This window comes from Mastigoproctus giganteus, chromosome 6 (assembly GCF_048544385.1).
Source record: "Mastigoproctus giganteus isolate SK-2022 chromosome 6, ASM4854438v1, whole genome shotgun sequence".
Lineage (NCBI taxonomy): Eukaryota > Metazoa > Arthropoda > Arachnida > Uropygi > Thelyphonidae > Mastigoproctus > Mastigoproctus giganteus.
The window spans coordinates 119,534,814-119,555,145 of record NC_143580.1 but is presented as its reverse complement, the minus strand read 5'-3'; the positions used below and the strand labels follow the sequence as shown (position 1 = coordinate 119,555,145).

The following is a 20,332-nucleotide window of genomic DNA, read 5'->3' as shown; positions in this document are numbered from 1 at the left end:
TTTAATCCTCACTATAGAATATTCTTTGTTTGTTGCTATGCCTACTGCATTATGAAAATATTACAATATTGAAGTACTTTATTTAATATCTGAGATATTAGATTATCCTGTTTTCGTAATAATCTGCATTTCAAATGTGTTTCTCTTATGGAATATGAGAACCCTCGTTAGATCCTATAAGGTTCTCAGGATTCTGCCTTCTGATGTTTACTGTTTTATCTAAAAACAGGAAGTTAATTTTCCTGACCGTCGTTGTTATTTCGTATTGTAATCATTGTTAGTGGCATTCAGTACTTTCCGCTTAGTTAACAAGCAACGGTCTCTTGTCATCAGCAGCAGTAATTAGTGAAATGCGTGTTATAATTGGTAGAACACTCCCTCATTCTTCCACAACTTTGTTTTTGTTTAGGTAGCCACAAGTGTCCCCAGTTATTTCATCTGCCGGAAAACTGCGCAAAATACCTTTTCGGAAGTGAGATCTGCCACAGTCAACTCCATACATGAGTCAGCAACAAGCCTTTACCCATCGGTAGTAGGTTGTTTCATTGGTACGTGCCAGCTTGACGTCACGCGGGAAAAGAGAAGCTTAGGGTGATGGGGCAAATTATAGCAACGTCCCGCACCAGCTTCCGAAGTGACGTACTTTGAGATATCTATGTCGAGTGTAGCTGGTCGTGTTTCTGTGGAGTAGTTTTGCTGTGTCCATTGCGGTTAATTTTCGATAGAGACAATCTTTTTTCACATAGATAAGTTTTTCTCCTTCAATGCCTCCAGTAATCTCAACTGTTATCATGTGGAAAGCATTTCTTGTATTTCTTGTGCTGTTCCTTAAAGATCCTGTGAGGGGTAAGTGATGATGTACTAACTTCTCTGAACTAATATTCTCGCTTTCTTCTTTTGAAAATTGGTTTAATATCGATCATGGGTAACAAAATGAAAAAAAAAAAAAAAAAATGAAAAATAGGATATGCAAATGAGCGAGTTGTTTTAAAATTTGGCGTCTTCAAGGTAATATTTTCCAATTTCACTCAGTGGTCGAAATGGAAAATTTTTCGAATCGGAACGCTTGGTTATAAAGTATCTTACTTGTAATAATCAAGTATGAACATAATATTGCCAATGGGTATGGCTAACCGGAACGGCGTTCGGTACGCACCCCGATCCATTCCGCCAGTGATTCCATTACAAAACAAGAGTTAAGGATTATTCTTGCTTCCTGAAAATTATAAAGAGCTGTCCAATTAGCATTAAGAATCGCATTTCTAGAAAATATTTCTTTAATTTGTGTTTAACAAGATATCTCAGTGCATGTTATCGGAGTGCCAATCCCACAAGGTAGTGAATGCTCATTGGATGGTAAGGCTGCTAGTGTTGTTAATGTAATCAATTAGGCTGGATGATAAGTGCAACATTGAAGCGTACTTCTGGATTCCGGCCGACAATGCAATAATAATTACGCCAGTTCCCCGACTAAGTTCAAGGATTTTCGGGCCAGGTCACGAAGCGAAACTCTAGATTGTATTATCAATTACTGGTAGCCAAACAGGAAGAACTGTCTGGTTAATTACTTTTATGTTGCATCCAGTGATGGTAAATTGCAAGAACATGTCTCTTTCAAACTTTATTCTTAATATACATTTATATGAATTTTTTTATTAATTTTACTTTCTTTTTCAAACGGGACCTTCTTATCTAGTGAATGATCTCTATAGTTCTCCGAAGAGTCAGGTAGTAAAATCGCTTGAAATTTTAAGAGTCCAATGATACTCGACTATAAAATTCAATTAAAGGTGGTTAGAAAGATATGAATTGCTTAGGTGGTTAGATATGAATTGCTAGGTGGTTAGAAAGATATGAATTGCTAGGTGGTTAGAAAGATATGAATTAATACCGATATATTTACAATTTATCACATGTATTAATTTTTGCACAAATATACATCATTTTTCACTTTTTAACTCCCAAAACTTTGTTCGTCTTCTTCATTAGACAAAAGCAGTTCATGGAATTCGTCGGAGTTGTTTTCGGATTTATGATTTCGAAATATCAAAAATTTATTTTTCAAGTTCTTGAAACGTAAACTTTTGGGATTGTATATATATTTCTTAACAACATTATAGCAACGATCTTCCATATTGAACCATTGTTTATAGAGAAATCAGTTTTCAGCAGAGCAGATGGCAACAAGGAATGGCTCGGTTATATACACATATAGCATTAATAAGAGTGATATTACGTCGTCACCTATGCCCGCTGGTTTCGTGACCCTTTACATAGTACTATATATGCTTACCACTTTATTTACAGTTTACTGTTTTATACGTTAAATAAACTAAAAAGTAGACGGTGGTCCATAATGCAGATTTTATGTAATACGCAACTACATATACGTGAAATGCGAAGGACAACTGTAAAAAGGGTGGGGGTACGCGTGCACACACACACACAATATCCTCCCTTTTTACAGTTATCTTTTTCATCTCTCATAGTGGTGTACTAAATAAAAATCTATCTGCATTAAGAACCACCGCGTACAGTTTTTAGCTGAGTTATTTTGTACCTTTTAAAAGTTTATCTTGTCATATTTTGTTACACAGTAAGGAAAGCAGTAAGCAAATATAGTACTCCACTATATAAATAACTGAGAGTTCTAAATATGACTGTAAAAAAGGGGGAGGGGATAGATTTATACGGCAAATATGTGATGAAGAACCAATTTTCAAGACAAAAATTAGAAGTGGACCTATACGCCGAATCGACATACCCCTTTTCCGCCCCACGCTTTTACGAGGGTGGGGCGGAGAAAGAGGCTGCTTCTGTCTGAAGTAGTCTTCTTCAAAGTTAAAATTTACATATATTCATTACTGAACGGCAAAAATAGTTTAAATCGCAAAGAACAAATTCCATTTAATGATTTTTTTTACCTCCTCCTCCATGGCAACTGCAAAAACTGAAGCATCTATTTTGGGAATATTATTAAAAGAAGAAGAAGGGGAAAAAATACTTAAATCTACGCTGGTGGAAGAAATTGTGGATAATTTCCCCTCAAGCCTGATATCATAACAATTGAATTCCTCGTACAGCTTACTACATTTTGATGATTACATTAAACAACAATCGCTACATGATAATTTGACTAAGAATTTTGTACCATGCAAATTCAAGCTGATCGAAATATGCTATTCAGTTTATTTTAAATACCGAAGTGATATTATTATTCAGTTTATGTTATGATTAAGCTAAGAAAGAAATACAAGGAGGTAAAGAAAAATACTCTCCAACTACTAACAGCAACACGCAGTCTCATCGGCACCACTCATTACCGCTAGCGTGCACTTCACAGTTCTCGTTTGAGTTTGGCGTAGGCGTATGAACTTATTTAAGTCGGTTATGGCGTAATCGCGATTAGATGTAGCAGTCTTTATTTATTAAGAATGAAATAGATAATAACTAATTTAAAGAACTTGATAAGGATATTAAGATTTTTTAAGGCTAATAAAACTAGCCATTTAAATCTAATACATATTTATCATGTGGAATTATATTAACTCCACTCATTATCACATCTGGTGAGTATGGGCTTGGCACACTCAGGGTCCTGAACTGGATATCATCATTCTTCTCTTTCTTGGTGATTCCTTTCTAATTCTCTCTCTCTCTCTCTCTCTCAGGGTAACTTGGGAATTTTTTTTTTGGTTGGTGCAGCATAAACCCCAGTCTTCCTTGCACCATATGGCTAATAATAATAATTATCGTGTTCAGTAGCATGAAATTAGTCAGGATGGGTATATTCGTTTTCGTTTTGACCGGTATAATCACCCTTTGTGACTTGGTTGCAGACTAGTTTATATTTACCTGTATAAACTGATTATCATGTATCACCTGATAATTTATATGCACCCCATGCATTTTTCTTCTCTGCCACGTGTCTCGATAATTAATCTGACATGCATTTAGGTCTCAGCCTTGAACTGTACTTCTTAGTTGGTATGAAAATGAAAAGCCTAGTAACTTACGAACGCCACAGAAAATAAAATTATATGATTAATGAAGAAATATGGTAATTCCAGTTGGTTTGGGTTATTTAGTAAGTCGCGAGGATGCACCAGTATACACCTTTTGAGTGACCATGGTTCAAGCTCTCGTCACTGCTGAATACGTGTGCTGCTTCTTCCATTCTCTCTCTCTCTCTCTCTCTCTTATCGTGTGAACTCCTCTGACCACTGCCTCGGAATGGCTACCATCTTCATGGTGGCCATTCCGGAGTATAAACGGAAAAATGATTTATTTTATTAAGTGCGGCAACAACTAAGGTAAAGAAGTTATTAATATAAGTGGAAAAGACCTTTATGGGAAATTTCTGTGGTGAGCGACAGGAATTGACTCTTCTACCTCTTTAAATGTATGCGATTGGAAGCCAGATTGGCAAACAAATGATATCACTTTACCACTAAATTAATATATTAGGCTATATGCAAGTTTAATTCATGCTCAATTTTACTCTTGTTTAAGATTTTTACCTTTGAAAAAAAATAATAATCCACCACTGTACAAAGATACACAGTTCACTGTTTATTTTTAAATCATATGCAATAACTTATATACACTAATATTTTATAACAAGGAATAAGGATCTACTTACCTGACCAGATCAGGTAAGCAAGATCCTCATTTTTGAATATTACGCATTTTCATTTTTCTTCATTTTTGAATATTACTCGCTATTTTAGGTCAACGAAATATAGTATGTTATTATTAGGACTGCAAGAAACATTCACTTTGTATGCAGTTCGAGTGGAATATGAATTATTGACTCTTAAATAATTCATGTCAATTTCAGAATAGAGCAATTCCAAATAGGTACTTAAGAAGTTGTTACTGCCGTCTACATCTGTGAACATTCAGTGTAATAACACGTTGATCAATACCCCTTTTATGTATAAATTTATTTTGATGTTTCATCTCTTTTAATTTCATTGGAATATTTTTCCTTTTTTTTTTGTCCTCGCTTTTTCCCATTATATATGGGGTCAGCGTTTTTTTATTGTTTTGGCATGCAATTTTTATGGCCGGATGCCCTTCCTGACGCCAACCCTCACCCTTTATCCGGGCTGGAGATATGCGGTGGTCATTCCCTGACCTTCCGCATCCTCCGTATTTGGTAGTTACGGGCTCGAACCCCGGTCTAATCAAGAAACGTGTGCTACGCATTACTGCTCCTGCCCACCTGGCTACGGAGGCGTCAATTTTGGAATATTTTTCCATTATATACTCTTATAGCACACAATACAAATCTGGCCGAATTCTTTATGATCTTAAAGTCGATTCAATTATTTGACAGATTTTAATGCTCAACAAAACTTTGTCTTAATGGGAGTCTTGCAATTTGGCATAGTTACAGGGACAATTTCGCCCTGGTAGACCTTGTAGACAATATATCAACCACCCCATCAACCAAACGTGCTATCCTACCATAAGTATTCAGAAACTCCTCCCAGTGTGCGAACGAGGTATATGAAAAGCCCGAACAGGGCTTAGGAGTGTGCAGGAAATAGCACAGGTTGTAGCCAAAATAAAGATTATTTATTTATTTGTTTATTTATATAAAATGTGACTAAAACATTATATTTTTAATATAGTGTAAGCCATCTTTGGCCTTAAATATAGAAGCCAGCATATGTGGCAAACTCCCACGATTTTATTTTTTCGCAAATTTCAATGGCAAACATTTCTCGTTCCACACGTAGGAAATTTTTTAACACATTTTGTAAATTGGGCATTCAAGCATTGTAAATTTGGCATTCAGCATGTAAATGCACATTCAAGGTGTATTTCGCACAACGGCCCTCCACTTCCTCCAGCACAGGCTAGTTCTTGGAAATTTTTTGGCGCATCGACTTCTCAAATCATGGTGTGCTGATTTTTTAGTATTCCTATTGATACTGTTTAGTGTGTATTATTTTGTTCTAGAGTTTCCTCTACTCATCCGCATTTGGCTAACTACAGCCCTGACTAAAAAGGTCCTTAAGAAATCTTCTAGTTTCTGATTAGAATCGACTCCTCTGCAAAGTATATGATTATCCTATGCTATCCCAACGCTTTTGATAACGTAGTGTATTAAAAGTATTGAGATACCGTAGATAATCAGACAGTCACATAGTCAAACTTTTACCATGAAATCGTACGACTTTATGCAGTTTTACTGGCGATCCTACACTACATTGCCACGAAATATATAAATACTGTAACTCGAAAGTGAAGCTACAAAGTGAAGCTTAAAATCACAATATACACAGTCAAGGAGAACAGATTTGTGATTATTAGTTAATTTTGAAACAGACTTTCTATAATAGTCAAAGTGTATTACTTGATTTACCCAGAAGTTAATTATAATAATGAATCTGTTCTTCCTCAGTGGGTGTCGAAATATGATCCCGTTAAGAATCGTCGACAGTTGAATCCTTCAATAGCAAATAATAAATTATTGTTGGAACCTGCTTTTCATAATACGTTACTGTTCCAGATCTCGCGCGGGCGTGTTTACTCCTGCGCACCGATACTCGAGCACAATATAAATTTAGCAACCAGCCTGTTCGGGATGACAACCGGTGTGTTGGTAGGGATCACGACATTTTCCCTTGAACTCGGATTTTTATTTTAACTTAACATCGAAATGAAAAGTTCATTTCAAAATTGTGTAGGATCTGTAACACATGGTATCCTGAGTAAAATAATGAACTCCTGGTAGAATAGCACAGTGCTAGAAAAACACGTCACCATTCAACAATTGCTTTAATTTTTTTTCCCAAAAGCTTAATATTTTCACTTGCATGACACATATTTAACATCAGAATACTCATATCACAAGGCAGCTCCACTAGAAACACGTTCGTGAACACTTGTATGTGATGACTCTCTTCGATTTACACTTGAAGTTGCTTGCACTTCCTTACGAAATTCCTTTCACAGCTGATGAAATCATTTGCTGTCTATTAATTAAAATACATATATTTTAAGAGCTACATCTGAACAGATGTAGCTCTTTGCGATGAAATTTGGACTTTGTTTGAAATTTAATTATATGTATATTTATTTTTTATGTTATTTGATTATTCTCAGTTTTTTCATATCTATATTTTTTAGTCAAGGCAGTTTTCCCTCCCTGTACTTGGGCAAACAGGAGAGGGAGTATATTAGAGTACTGCTAAATTATGAGTAACTGGCAGCGGGGTTGCTATAGGTTGGCTGGGATCGCTTTAATTAATTAATAAATAATAACAATAACATGCCTCTATTACTATTACTATAATAAATGTATTTTAGCGATATTCGACTTACATTCGTCGCCTTTTATGGAGGAAGAATGGTTATCATGAGTGAGAAGACGACATAGATTTTGGAATGTAAGAGGAATATTCTAGCACTTCTCTTCGCATTCCACGTAACATAATTTGATTGAGTTCATTGTATGTGTACGAGCTGTTGATTTGGGAAAATGGAACTCTCCAAACACTCCCTACATTTTGCGATAATCTTCGCCTGCTAACAGCCCTCTGCTTCCAAAAAACTGTATAAACAATACTAGTTCTGTTTTTTATTTGATGGTGGAATGTGATGAGATCATATCAGATATCGCTTTCAGACATCGACTTCTGACGGATATATTGCACAGAATGATAATATTTTGTCACGACAGATTTTTTTAACGAATGTGCTTTATATAATTGGGCAACAGAAACTTCATTGAAAACAGACGGAAGAAAGCAGTTTAATCAAAGTATTCTACAAGAACTGTGCATAAATTTTAATTGGTATTCTACGGTGCATCAATTTTAATTGGTATTCTACAAGAACGGTACATGAATTTTAAATAATTATTTTGTCTCCACAGTTAAGTTATTAAACATTAAGTACTTTCTGTCCAATAAATAACTAAAATAATAAGCGTTTTTTTGAAAGGTATTCATTGAAAAATCCTTAAACATAATCCCGGAAGAACCCTCCCACCCTCTCTGACACGTTGCCAACCAACTGGATCACTAGATATTTTCGTTCCTCATAATCACCTGGAATAGCATCATACGCATCTGCCAAGGACGCGCCACCTTGGCAACAGAGAAACAGTTTTTGTTGCTCTTCCCGTTAAGCGTTGCTAAGGAGTTTTTTCTGAATTTTTTTTTTTCTTCTTTGATTATATTATCAAATGAAAAAAAAAAAAAAAAAAAATATATATATATATATATATATAAGTATAAGTTGTATTAATATATTGAATTAAATATGCATAAATGAATGTGATAGTTATACATAATACTAGCAACTAGCAGGTGAGGAAAGTAGAAAAAGAAGTGTAGTAGATTTATGAAAGGTGAAAGAATGTTAAAAAAAAGGTCATGAAAAATTAAAAAAATATATGGGTTGAATTACCAAGCCAATATAAAGTGGGGGAGCTGTAAAGGAAAATTAGTACATCAAAATAATAATATAATGCAAATAAAATGGAAATAGAAATAAAATGAAAATGTTATAGCTGTTATCAGATATGGGGGGGAACATATTTAGAAAATGGTCGAATTAGGTAATGCAAATATGCATGATCTGATGTCAGCAGAAATAATTATTGTTGAAATACTTGATCATGTATCAATAATTATTTCTGCTGACATCAGATCATGCATATTTGCATTACCTATATGTTGTTGTTGTTGTTGTTGTTGCTGTAATAGGGTTTTAGGAGCATCAGCGACTAAGGCCATATTGCTCAGTGTATATCGTCTGTAAATTGCGTGTTCTGAGGTCGATTTTCTGTTTGCTAGACGAAAAACCCGAGTTTCCGGGAGAAATCTAATAACACATTTGAGAAAGATTTCTACAAGTTAATGAATAGTTCTGTTTATAGAAAGACTGGAAAGTGTAAGAAAATCAGTTGATTAGATTAATTTTGCGATGGAAATAAAGTTGAAAAATTAATAGCTAAATCGAGCTTTAAGAAACGAGATATAGTTAACGAAAAATTATGTGCAGTTCATATGAAAAAACATTAGTAACTTTAGATAAACCTCTTCACATTGGAATGTGTATTTTAGAAAAATCTGAGCTGTGAATGTATACCTTTCATTATGATGTAATGAAACCAGAATATGACGAAAATCTAAGCTTTGTGCATACAGATGCAGATAGTTTTATAATATTAAGACTGACGACTTTTATGACGATATGAGAGAAATGATACACTACTTTGATACATCAGATTATCTAGAAAATAATGAACATAACATACCTAGGGTAAATAAGAAAATAATTGGAAAATTAAAAGATGAATATAATGGAAAAATTATGAATGAATTCATGTTTAAGGTAAAAGTTATATGCATATAAATTTATGAGAAAGCGTAAAAGAAATCAAAAGGAATTAAAAATGTGCAATGAAAAAACGAATAACGTTTGATAAATATAAAGAATCTTTATTTAAGGATAAAGAAAAACGAAGAAAATATAAACAGTCTTTATACTATTTTGCACAGTATAAAGTAGCACAGTAGCCCGAGTGGAACGGAAAGAAGTAAAATAACGAGTTGTAGTTAAACTAGTTTTAATGTTAGATACGATAAACAGTGAAAACAGAATACAGTATGTAGATACACACAGTAACCAGTAATACAAAAGCTTTTGGGCTTTATGTTGCCCTTCATCAGTTAACCGTTGGATTGAAAGTTTTGGGAATGTAGAGCTTAAGAGCGAGCGATGGCAGTCATGCACAGTGAACTGCGTGATGCAACAACTAACTGTTGGAAATTGCAGTCTGTGGTTGTGACGTCTGGTAACGTTGCCACCGTTTGTCAGTCATGAGAATGGTTGCTTCAATAATAGGATGAACGTGACATCCTCTGTTTCTGTTGACGGAAATATTAGAGCATGTGATGTACAGTGACTCCAAGCAGGCGCCGCTCCGGTAATGGCGGGACCGATCGATAACCATGACATCGCGGCGTTAGTCAATGCCGTGTCAGGTTGACCAGAAGTGCTCAGCAATGGCCAAGTGTTCTATGTCCGCTAAGCGAATGGCTCTTTCGTGTTCTGAAACACGTTTGCCGAGTCTTCTGCCAGTTTCACCAACGTAGCAGCTAGTGCAGTCACGGCAAGAAATGGGGTAGATTAGTCCACTCTGTAGTAAGGTGTGAAACGTGTTTTCACTCTGATCGTAGTTTCCTGCCTGGGAGTTGTACGTACTTTATCCCATAAGATTTCAGGACCCAAGAAACCTGATGTGAAAGGTTTGGATAGTATGGGATAAAGGCGCTCGCGGCGGAGTCATTACCTTGAACGCTCCTGTCGGTCGCTACGTGGTTACGAGCCTGTAGGTCGCACCTACCTAGGGTTCTGGTGGGATAGCCACATCTCGTAAGATCTGTCTTGACCCTAGCAGTCTCGGGACGTCTCTCGTCTGCAGAACTAGAGTGGGTCCAAGCGTGAGTTAATAAGTATAGCCCATGCATACTTATTAAGAGGTAGGCAATGGCATACCACCACATTATCTGATGCCACAGAGACCATAACAAAACCAACTCCAAAAACTGCTGTTAAAAGAAGACCTGCAACTAGGTGGAAGGATGGAATCAGTGAACGTTTGGGCGTGACATTTTGCGATGCCGCTCGTATAGCATATGATCGATGCAGTTGGAGGATTTTGTTGGTGGCCACAGCAGCTCCTCAGGGAACTATGTAACTGGAAGAAGAAGAAGAAGAAGAAGAAGAAGAAGAAGAAGATGCATACTTAGAAACCACATTTATGATTGTTAATATGTAGTTAGTGTTATTGTTAAGTGATTTGTATTCTTGCATATCAACTAAGTCCGTTTGACAATGATCGTCTATATGACTAACAGACTCTCCCGCTCTTAAATTTTCTTTCAAAAATACCTGAATAACCTGTTAAAGAATTATAATACAGATTCTTTAAGCTATCGTTTTTTTTAAAAAACCACTTTTCTTTGTTCCACATACAATACAGGTACCTTTCATTATATTTATTGCAGTCTTTGTTTTTGTTTGCATAGCATTATTAGTTTTTGTTTTAGCTTTACACTTTAAGAAATAAATATTCATTGTATTTGTTACAAAAGAAATTTTATCAATTCCTAATCTGAATCGTTTTTAGCTTTAATTATAAGCTTAATCATCAATATACCTATATGTTTTTCAATATTTGGGTTTTGTATAGCATCTACAATCATTTAAAAATTCTTGATCTGCTATATGACATTGAGCTATATCTTTAGTTTTTATAGTATGAAATATCATGTTTCTTACAGCTTTTGTCAACTCTATTAATTCCTTTATCTCCTCTAGCTAATATCTCTTTTAAGTTTGTGAAGAGTCTGCAGTAATTATATTTTTTACCCATTAGAGTTCTTAAATGCACCTACTTCCTAATGCACCTGAAGTTCCTTTATCTATAACAGGTAATAGAGGTAATAAAAAGAAGAAAGCCTCCTGTTTGTTGTAACTGAGATTTACTTAAAGTAATATTACATCCTTTTTGGGATTTATTAATATGATTATTCTGCGTCTGAGTTAATTGTAAATTAGAGTAAGGTGTTTACTTTTATCAATTCTTATTCCAATAGTTTATTTTTTTATGCGCTAACAATTTTTTTCTTTTGATTATCATATGCTTTACTTTATAAGATATGTCATTTATTTAAGATATAACTCATACAATCATCTATGTTCATCTTTAGTTTTGGAATAAGTTCATTGTTTTTTCAAGAAAATATCTAGAATTTTTACAATTTGATTTCTTAACTCAGTGTTACTATTTCCAGCTATCGTTGATGCAATAATAATTTCTAATTTTTGTGCAGTTCATCTAAGTTTGAATATACTAATCCTAATCCGTTATATTCTAATGCTGTTGGTATTAAGCTAATAGCCTTCTTGTATTTTCTTAAATGTTCAATTTCTTGATTGCCGAGATTCTTATCATCAGGAGATTTAACCCATCTTTTCTCTACACCTAAGGATTTTAGTTTTCCAGTTGTGCTTTTATTTAGTTCTTCTATTTCAGATGTTACTACTGCTAGTATTAATTCACTAGGCATCTTTAATTCATTAGCTTCGATATATTCTCTGTCTAAACCTTTATTAGAATCTAGCTTGAGAACTCAATGTATTCCATCACTTTAGATTTTTTATCTTCTAAGGTAGCTAAACCATCCTTAGCTATAGCTTTTAGATTTTCTGTAACTGGTTTTTGAAATTTCATAAGAAATATCGTCTGATAGAAGTTCTAGAATGGTTTCATTATGACCTTTAATATTCTTTCACTTCCCTTCAACTTTAATAGACTTCAGCAGTTTGAATATATCATGAGGATTATTCATTTATAAAAAAATAATTATAAAACGAAAAACGCACCGATTAGAAATTATGGAATATATTGAAAGAATATTGATGTGCATATATGTATTAGCGCCAAAATGGCTTTTCATCTATTAATTTGTAGTCCTAGTGCATCTGGAAAGATTTATTTATTAATTTAGCTTATTATTTTTCATATTTTATTACCTATGTTATAATAAGCTATATATTTATGCGAATGACCTTAGTGAATAAAAATATGAATATTTACAAGAGATCTTTGAAAAATGCTGTACGATATTAACATAAAAAAAAAATTATAAAACGGAAGAATGTATGGTTGCTAACTTTGAATCAGATATTGCTAATATGATTAAGATTCATTCACTTGATCCAGTTAATAAAAATCTTAGTTTTTGACGATTTTGTTATCGAAAGGAACTAAGATAAAAGGATTGGCTTATTCATTAGCAGTAGAAAGAAAAATTATTCTATTATTTATTTAATGAAGAGCTTAATGAAGTATCTAAAGATATTTGTATTTAGTGTAATTACGTTGCATTTTTTGCTTTTCCTATTAGAAAAACGCTATAATTTATTTTTTTATTTATAAGGTTACTGGTGAGAAGAAATTTAAATATCGAATACATTTAGTTAATAATAAATGAGCAATTTCAGTAAGTTAGGTACAGTACTATATCTAGACCAAAAACTAGTAAAGATGAAAGAGTTATATAAACCTGGTATAGGTTTTAATTTAGATGAGAATGGTAATTTTTATAGTGATCATAAGCAATTGAAAACGTTAAAAAATCCTGATCATGATATGGATTCAACCACTAAAAATATGTAGATGAGAATGAAAAACCCACTTTGCAAAATGACTTAGTTAATCTTAAAGAATATAATCGAAAATTAAATAGCAAACTAAAGAGCTACAAATAAACTACAAATAAAAACATTTATTGGTATAAAATCGAGTATTGATTCATATGTCAGAGAAGACAATGAGAAATTAAAAATTTTAAACAATGGCATAAAAAGTAATAAGGAATCTTTTACAAAACGAATTAATAATGTGCAATCAAATTTTGAAAGTTATATTGAATCAAACAGCAACAAAGTACATTCACTAGATACTGATATCAATAAAAAGTACAGATATTAAGTGAAGAACTACAAAATAAAAGTAATAACCTCGAGAATATCATAAAAGTATTAGACAACAAGAAAATTGATAAAGAAATTTTAGATAAGACTCTGAACTTAAAAATGGAGAATGCGTTAACTGTTAAATTATATCATGAAATATATAGTGAAATTTAAAAAAGAAAATCGTAAATGTACGTCCTCCTGAGGAGCCCAATAATGCAGCAAATAAAATTTTTGTTGAATATGCTTCAGTTTCTTTTAAAACTATATCAGATGTTTTAATGCAAAGAATAAAAGAATAATTAAAGTAGCTAACCCTGAATATGATGTGCTGTTAATAAAGATTATGTTGATCAAATAAAAATAGTACACAAAATTCTGCATTATCTGTTTCTAATGGATCTTTTGATGCAATGGGGAAACGCATAAATAACATATCCAGTTCTAAGTCTTATAAAAATGCAGTAATTTATTTTAATGTAATTTAATTTCCACAGTCTCTGTGGAAATTATATTACATTAAAATATGCAACTACGCAAAATTATTGATTGCACAGACTCTGGAAATTAAATTAAACGAAAATTTTATTAGCATTCATCGTCCACATCTTATTTCTGATTCGTGGTCATTTTCACACATGCATCAAGAGATCAAATAACTTCTATACTGTACTGTATTTAAAATTCCGGCACACACACTGCGTTACTTCTATCCTGTGATAAAGATTCATAGTCGAAAAGCCCTGTCCGCTTCAGAAACGAAAGTTGTTTCTAAATTGCTTTAAATTATTTTAAATATCATATTTAGAAGAAGAACTTTTTATTGTATACAGAAGGCACTTTGCTGTAAACAACTCTCTTCATGGCTACAAGCCAGGGGTTTACATAAAAGTAATTACACACCATAATAAACAAAGACAAAAAAAAAAAAAAAAAACAGCATTATGATTCCAGAAAGGTTTGGAGCGATGGATCCATGGCAGTGATGGATAGGTCCTCGGGAGCAGATTCTAATTCAACACTGGAGCGATGGATCCATGGCAGTGATGGATAGGTCCTCGGGAGCAGATTCTAATGTCCTGTGACGTGGTCCTGAGAAGGAAGTCGATCGAGTCCGTTCTGCCTATATTTCTTATCGACTGCGAACTTGTAGAGGTCGCCGTCCAAGGAGTGTATGGCTTGCAGCATTTGCACGGGTAAGAACCAATCAGATAACTTCAAGCCATTGTTCCAAACCGGTTAAAGGATTGGATTGACCCTAAGGCTTGGAACCGGGATCCTCCATCCGCAATTATCCTAGAAATCTGGTACTGAAATAATGCCAACCCTCATTTTGACGGCAATGACGAGTCTTATCTCGTGAATGATGGCAGGAAGATGTCTAATACTGAGAGCTGCCGTCATCTGAATGGTCCTTGGTAAAGGGGGAAGCCGAAATTTCCACACGGCCCACTTCAACTGCTACTACGCATCTTAGACGGATTTTTGCGGGGGAAGTCTGGCTATTGAAGCTCAGACTTCGGTGGCATAGAGTATGACCGGATATACACATGTCTTAATGTATCTGCACCCAACAGCCTGTTCATGGATATGCATAAGTTGCTGTTTAATCATCTACCGGAGTCGACAGAACTTTATTTGCAGATGGTCTATGTGCGGTAGAAAGGAGAGCTTTTGATCAAAAATAACGCCCAGATCTGTATGTTGTTGGACAGCAGAAATCGTGGATCCTCTTAAAATGGGTGGCACTATTATTGGGTTCCGTTCATTGTCGTATCTTCGCTTGATTTTATTTTTGGACATATAATGTCTTCTTTCACTCATGGTTGCCTGTTAGTGGTTTAATGTCTTTTGGGATCGGATTGGGGAACCTTAGCCATCAATTCCGGATGCGTCGAATCATTGGCATGTCTTTCAGTGTGAGTAGTCATTAGAAGTAGTTTTATATTTGGTTAAATTTTGGAGTGTCGCGCTAAAGTGTTCTACGCAAAATATTTAGGTAAATTTCTCATAATTTTCTATAAGTTATAATAATAAATTTTGTGTTTATACTCCGGGACGATCACATGGGCATGTGAGTTGACAAGATCGAGAGAATACAAGAAACAGCACCCTTATTTAGCAGTCACGGCTTGAACCCCCGTCACTCAAAGCACATGTACTTATGTACCCTGGTACCTGACCACTTGGTACAGCACAGTTCAGTTCTTCAGGGATATTCATGTGTTGTTGTTGAGACCCCTGGATTTCCCCCATTAGCCGCTATTGTACTTCTTGTGTTGAAGCTTACGCCCAAACTGGCTATTTGTATGTAGTGTGTTGGGTGTATAAATGTTATGATGTGTTCTGTTGCTATGTGTTCGGCCGGTACCTGGCTCTTAGCAGGTGGGACGAAGCAACACCTGGTCACCACGTCCACACCCATCCCCGCCACGTGAAGGTGGCCAGGATCTACTATCATCTTGGTGATCCATACCAGGGTAAAACCCAGCATAGATCAAATTTAATTAATGAAAGAAAAATTGGATACAGTGGGAATAGTATGGGATGGTAGGAGAAGGAAAGTATAGAAAAGCAGAGGATCAAACAGATGGATCCGCCAACAAAGCAGAAGTTATAGAAAACATACATTAAAGACATAGGAGGGGGGTGGAACATTACACATCTTTTTCCTTGAGAAATCCCATCCCGACATAGAAACAGCAGCATTCGAAGATCTTCAGCAAGCCGCAATCATGGGAAAAATCATCCTACAACCACTTCCAGTCAGGATCAGCAAGTTAAAGTTATCTCCATGGTCCTTTCCTCTTGAGGGAATGAAAAAGAAGGCTGATGTACCGCATCAGACCAGAATTAGCAAGGCAATTTCCTCTTCCTGGTCCATCCTTTTGAAGAAATACAGACGGAAGTCGATGGTCTTCAACAAACCAGCAATGATACGGAGTAGAGTTTAGTCCTGAGTCCATCAGTCACAGGTCCAACAATTACGCAGCACTGGGTTTAAGATGTGTCGCACAAATGTCAAGATTAAAACTTGTTATTCGTTTAATTATATTTAATCCAATGAGCTACTCCACCAATAAAATCCCAGGAGAACATTTAGGACAACCCAAGAAATGAAACCTTATGTATAGTTTATATATAAGTCAATCAACACAGTTTATCCAAACAAGTTTTCAGTGTAGGTGCAATTTTAAAACGTCAAGAAATAAGTTTACTGACTTACAAGTTAGTGCAATTGCATCATTTCTGTACGTAGTCGTTTAGGGCTAAAGAATAGTTTAGGGCTAAAGCCTAAGGTTACGTAGGAAGTTAACTGACGTACAAGTTAGTGCAATTGCATAATTTCTGTACGTAGCCGTACATATAGCCCTAAACTATTCTGTATTCAGAAATAAGTTTACCTGACGATTCGATATAACAGAGATCTATGGCATAACAATCAAGCAAATTTCCGTCTAGTCATCAATAATTTTTACATGACAGAATCCAACATATCAATCACTAGTCAATCAGCCGTAAGAGACGATCTCAAGTTCCATTCTTCTCTGGAAAGTACGCATAGCAAATAAGTTGAGTGCCTTAAAAGCATCTAAGGTCCGAATCAACAGTGACTTATTATCACTAGAAGAGACGCCTGTGGTTAATTGCAGTTCATTTCTAAAATCGCTAAATAGGTGGCAATCCACAAGAATGTGATCAGCATCTTCTTCGAACCCACAAATACATAAGAGAGTAGGAGACAATCCTGGTTTATAGCGTTTACTATTCAAACTCCCATGTCCAGTCAGTAAATAAGATCCATCTAGGGGAAAACCAAAGGAAATTCCCTTTCTTGAATTTCAAAAAGGGGATTTTCATTCATCCTGTATGAAATTTTGCATACAGGATAAAGCTTAAGGAGTCATCTAGCATAATTCCTAGATATTTGGTAGTAGAAGTATATTTAATCGGTTGTCCATTACATCTGATCACAGGAAGGCGCCCTTTATCCAGTCTGCCTTTAAGCAACATCTGTGAGGTTTTGCTAGTAGATACCTGTAACACATGAATATCTGACCAGTCCGAAAGTTCTTTGAAGACATGATTGGCAATGTCTTCTAGTGACTTCCTAGAATTACCATTGATCTGGATTGTGAAGTCATCTGCATATGCTATCATGGAAGTAGCATCAAAACCTTTTAGACAGCCATGAATCGAACACTAAGTTCCAACACAAGGGCCCCAAGATGTACCCCTGTGGACAGCCTCTAGTAACGTTCCTGACAACGTGAAGTGTTCCACATTTGACAACCAGAGATCGTTGAGAAAAATAACTTTTCAACAGAGGTAAAGAGATTTCGGCCTCCCGAAACCTCGCCAGGGTTACTTTGCGACCAAAAGGTGTCAAAGGCTCCTTTGAAGTCCACAAAGAGGCCAATAAGGTATTTTGATATACATTCTCTTTGGAGAGCCAGTAAGGAGGCAATGGCGTCTTCAGTACATTTTCCTTGGACAAAGCCAAATTGTGCAGATGATGATAATCCCCTGGAGCTGTACACAGTTAGGAGTCTGGAAGCAATGACTTTCTCTAATGCCTTCCCCAAGATGGGGAGGAAGGCAATACGACGATAAGAAGCTGGATCTGAAGCAGTCTTATCACGATTATTTTTAAGAAGTATCTTCAGGTTGGCAACTTTCCAAACAGCAGGGAAAATACCGTGTGCAAGACATGAATTAAACAAGGTTAGAAAAACAACAGGAACAACTTTCCAGACCCTCTTAATAACTTCGACCTCTATACCGTCATATCCCGGACATTTACTGGAACGTATAGTCTTCAAAGAAAGATCTATGCTATCATATGTAAAAACATGTTCTTCCAAAGCCATTATAGTTTGAATTCTTATTTTTAATTTCTTCTTGTAGCAGAGGAAACTCCTCGCGTTCTTTATATATTATCTAGTATCCTTTCCATGGTTGAAACCCAGGAAGTGGTATCCTTGTTATCTATAGTCTTGACAAGTGAAAACGCCTACGGCCGGAATTTTATTGTTTAGAAGTTTAGAAGTAAGCCCCAGGGATCATTGTTTTCTTGGGTGTCAACCAGGCATTCCAGCATGCTTTCTTGGATTGATAAATTTCATGGTGGTATTTCTTTCGAGCATCCTTATATCTACTTTGTAATACATTGGTGTGCAAAATTTAAGGACCAACCCTCTTTCTAAAGGTTACAACCACAAAATCTTTACTTAAGGTGCTCTTTACTGTTGAGAGTAGATTCAATCTCAGCAAAAATTTTGGACATCAGCTAATTTGGAGAGAGGTTGGCACACGGTATCACCCCTGGGGAGGCGTTATCTTGGATGGATAACGCCTCCCCAGGTCCTTCTGATGGTATCCTTCCACTTGTTCAGATTACGAACCTAAGGGGGCATAAATTCAAATTAAGAAAGGACAGATGTAGAATAGATGTGCGGAAATTTGCCTTTAGCCAGCAGGTGGTTAATTGCTGGAACAAACTTCCATCTGTTGTTGTGGAAGTTGATAGGTTGAATAAATTTAAGGAGGAACTGGACAGGCATTTTGAGGGAATGGTGTGATTTTTTTTTTTTTTTGGCTGATGCTGCATAAGCTCATACATTTGCTTTCTTGCATCACATGCCACTACTACTACTACTACTACTACTACTACTACTACCCCATGTGCGTCTGTTCCGAGGTGCCATTGGTTTCGACTTCGTGTTTATGGATGATAACACCACACCCCATCCCATCGCACTGCAGCTGTTGATATGTTTTTTGGAAAGTGAGGACATTGTTCGTATGGATTGGCCAGACCGTTCAACCGATCTAAATTCCATCGAACACATATGGGACGCTCTGGGGAGACGCCTAGCGGCACGTCCACGCCCACCAGATGTTCACCAGCTGAAAAATGGCGATGCCAGAGGACTGGACGATGTTACCGCTAGAACTTAACAACATTGTTCTAAGTATGGACAGGTCGTGCAACGCCTGCATCGACATTAGGGGTGGCCATAACTCCTATTAAGGACGACCTGTTCCCTTTGTTCCATCTTTGGCAGTGATGCATCTGTATCATGGCAGCCAGTGGTATGTTGCCATTTTTGAATAAAGTCCCTCTGTACCATTTTGTTTCGGTTGTTGTGTCGGTGTTGTTTCCTTCATGATTTCTGTACTTCACGAGGTTCCTTTGGTATGCTTTTCCCATATCCAAGCTTCCTATGAGAAGCTACAGATGAAACCCTGACTGGTCCTTAAATTTTGCACACCAGTGTATAACTACCTGAATGGTGGACCTAGACCTATCCCGTTTCGCCCGTTGATAATCTCGTCTCGGATGCCTAGTTTCCGATTTAAGGCGTGATAGATTTGGAGAACACCATGGAACGCGGTAAGGCTTCCGCTTCTTAAATTTCATATATTGTTCACATGCAGCGATGATATTATTTTGAACAAACCTCGCTTGCTCCTCTACACTAAGTGTTGTCAGTAAATTTAAATTTTCCTGAGAAAAGAATTCCCTTATTATAGTATCAAAGCTGTTCCATTTAGCATGTTTGGCATTAAATCTGGGAACACCCACCAGATCATGTCTAGATCTAAGAAATTCATAGTCTAGCTGGAAAGTAATAACGTTGTGGTCACTTGTTGATAAACCTGTATGAAGTTTCCAGTTTCTAAGTTTAGGAGTGACAGGAGTTGAGGCAAGAGTTAAATCTATAAAAGAAGAGCCCATTAGCATAACACATGTGGGGGGGGGGGTTTGGCTAGGAGTATTCAATAGTGTTAAACGGTGAGAGAGAATGACGTCTTC

General features: G+C 35.8%; 1 protein-coding gene across 1 annotated transcript in view; it reads left to right on the top strand.

The window, feature by feature from the left end:
* The first annotated feature begins 562 nt into the window (after positions 1-562).
* Positions 563-20,332, top strand: part of LOC150084536 (protein amalgam-like) — a 350,510-nt gene continuing 330,740 nt past the window's right edge. The window contains exon 1 of the mRNA XM_090376474.1: positions 563-846. Within this exon, the coding sequence (XP_090232600.1) occupies positions 765-846 (82 nt within the window). The 5' untranslated portion in view covers positions 563-764. The remainder of the gene's footprint in view (positions 847-20,332) is intronic.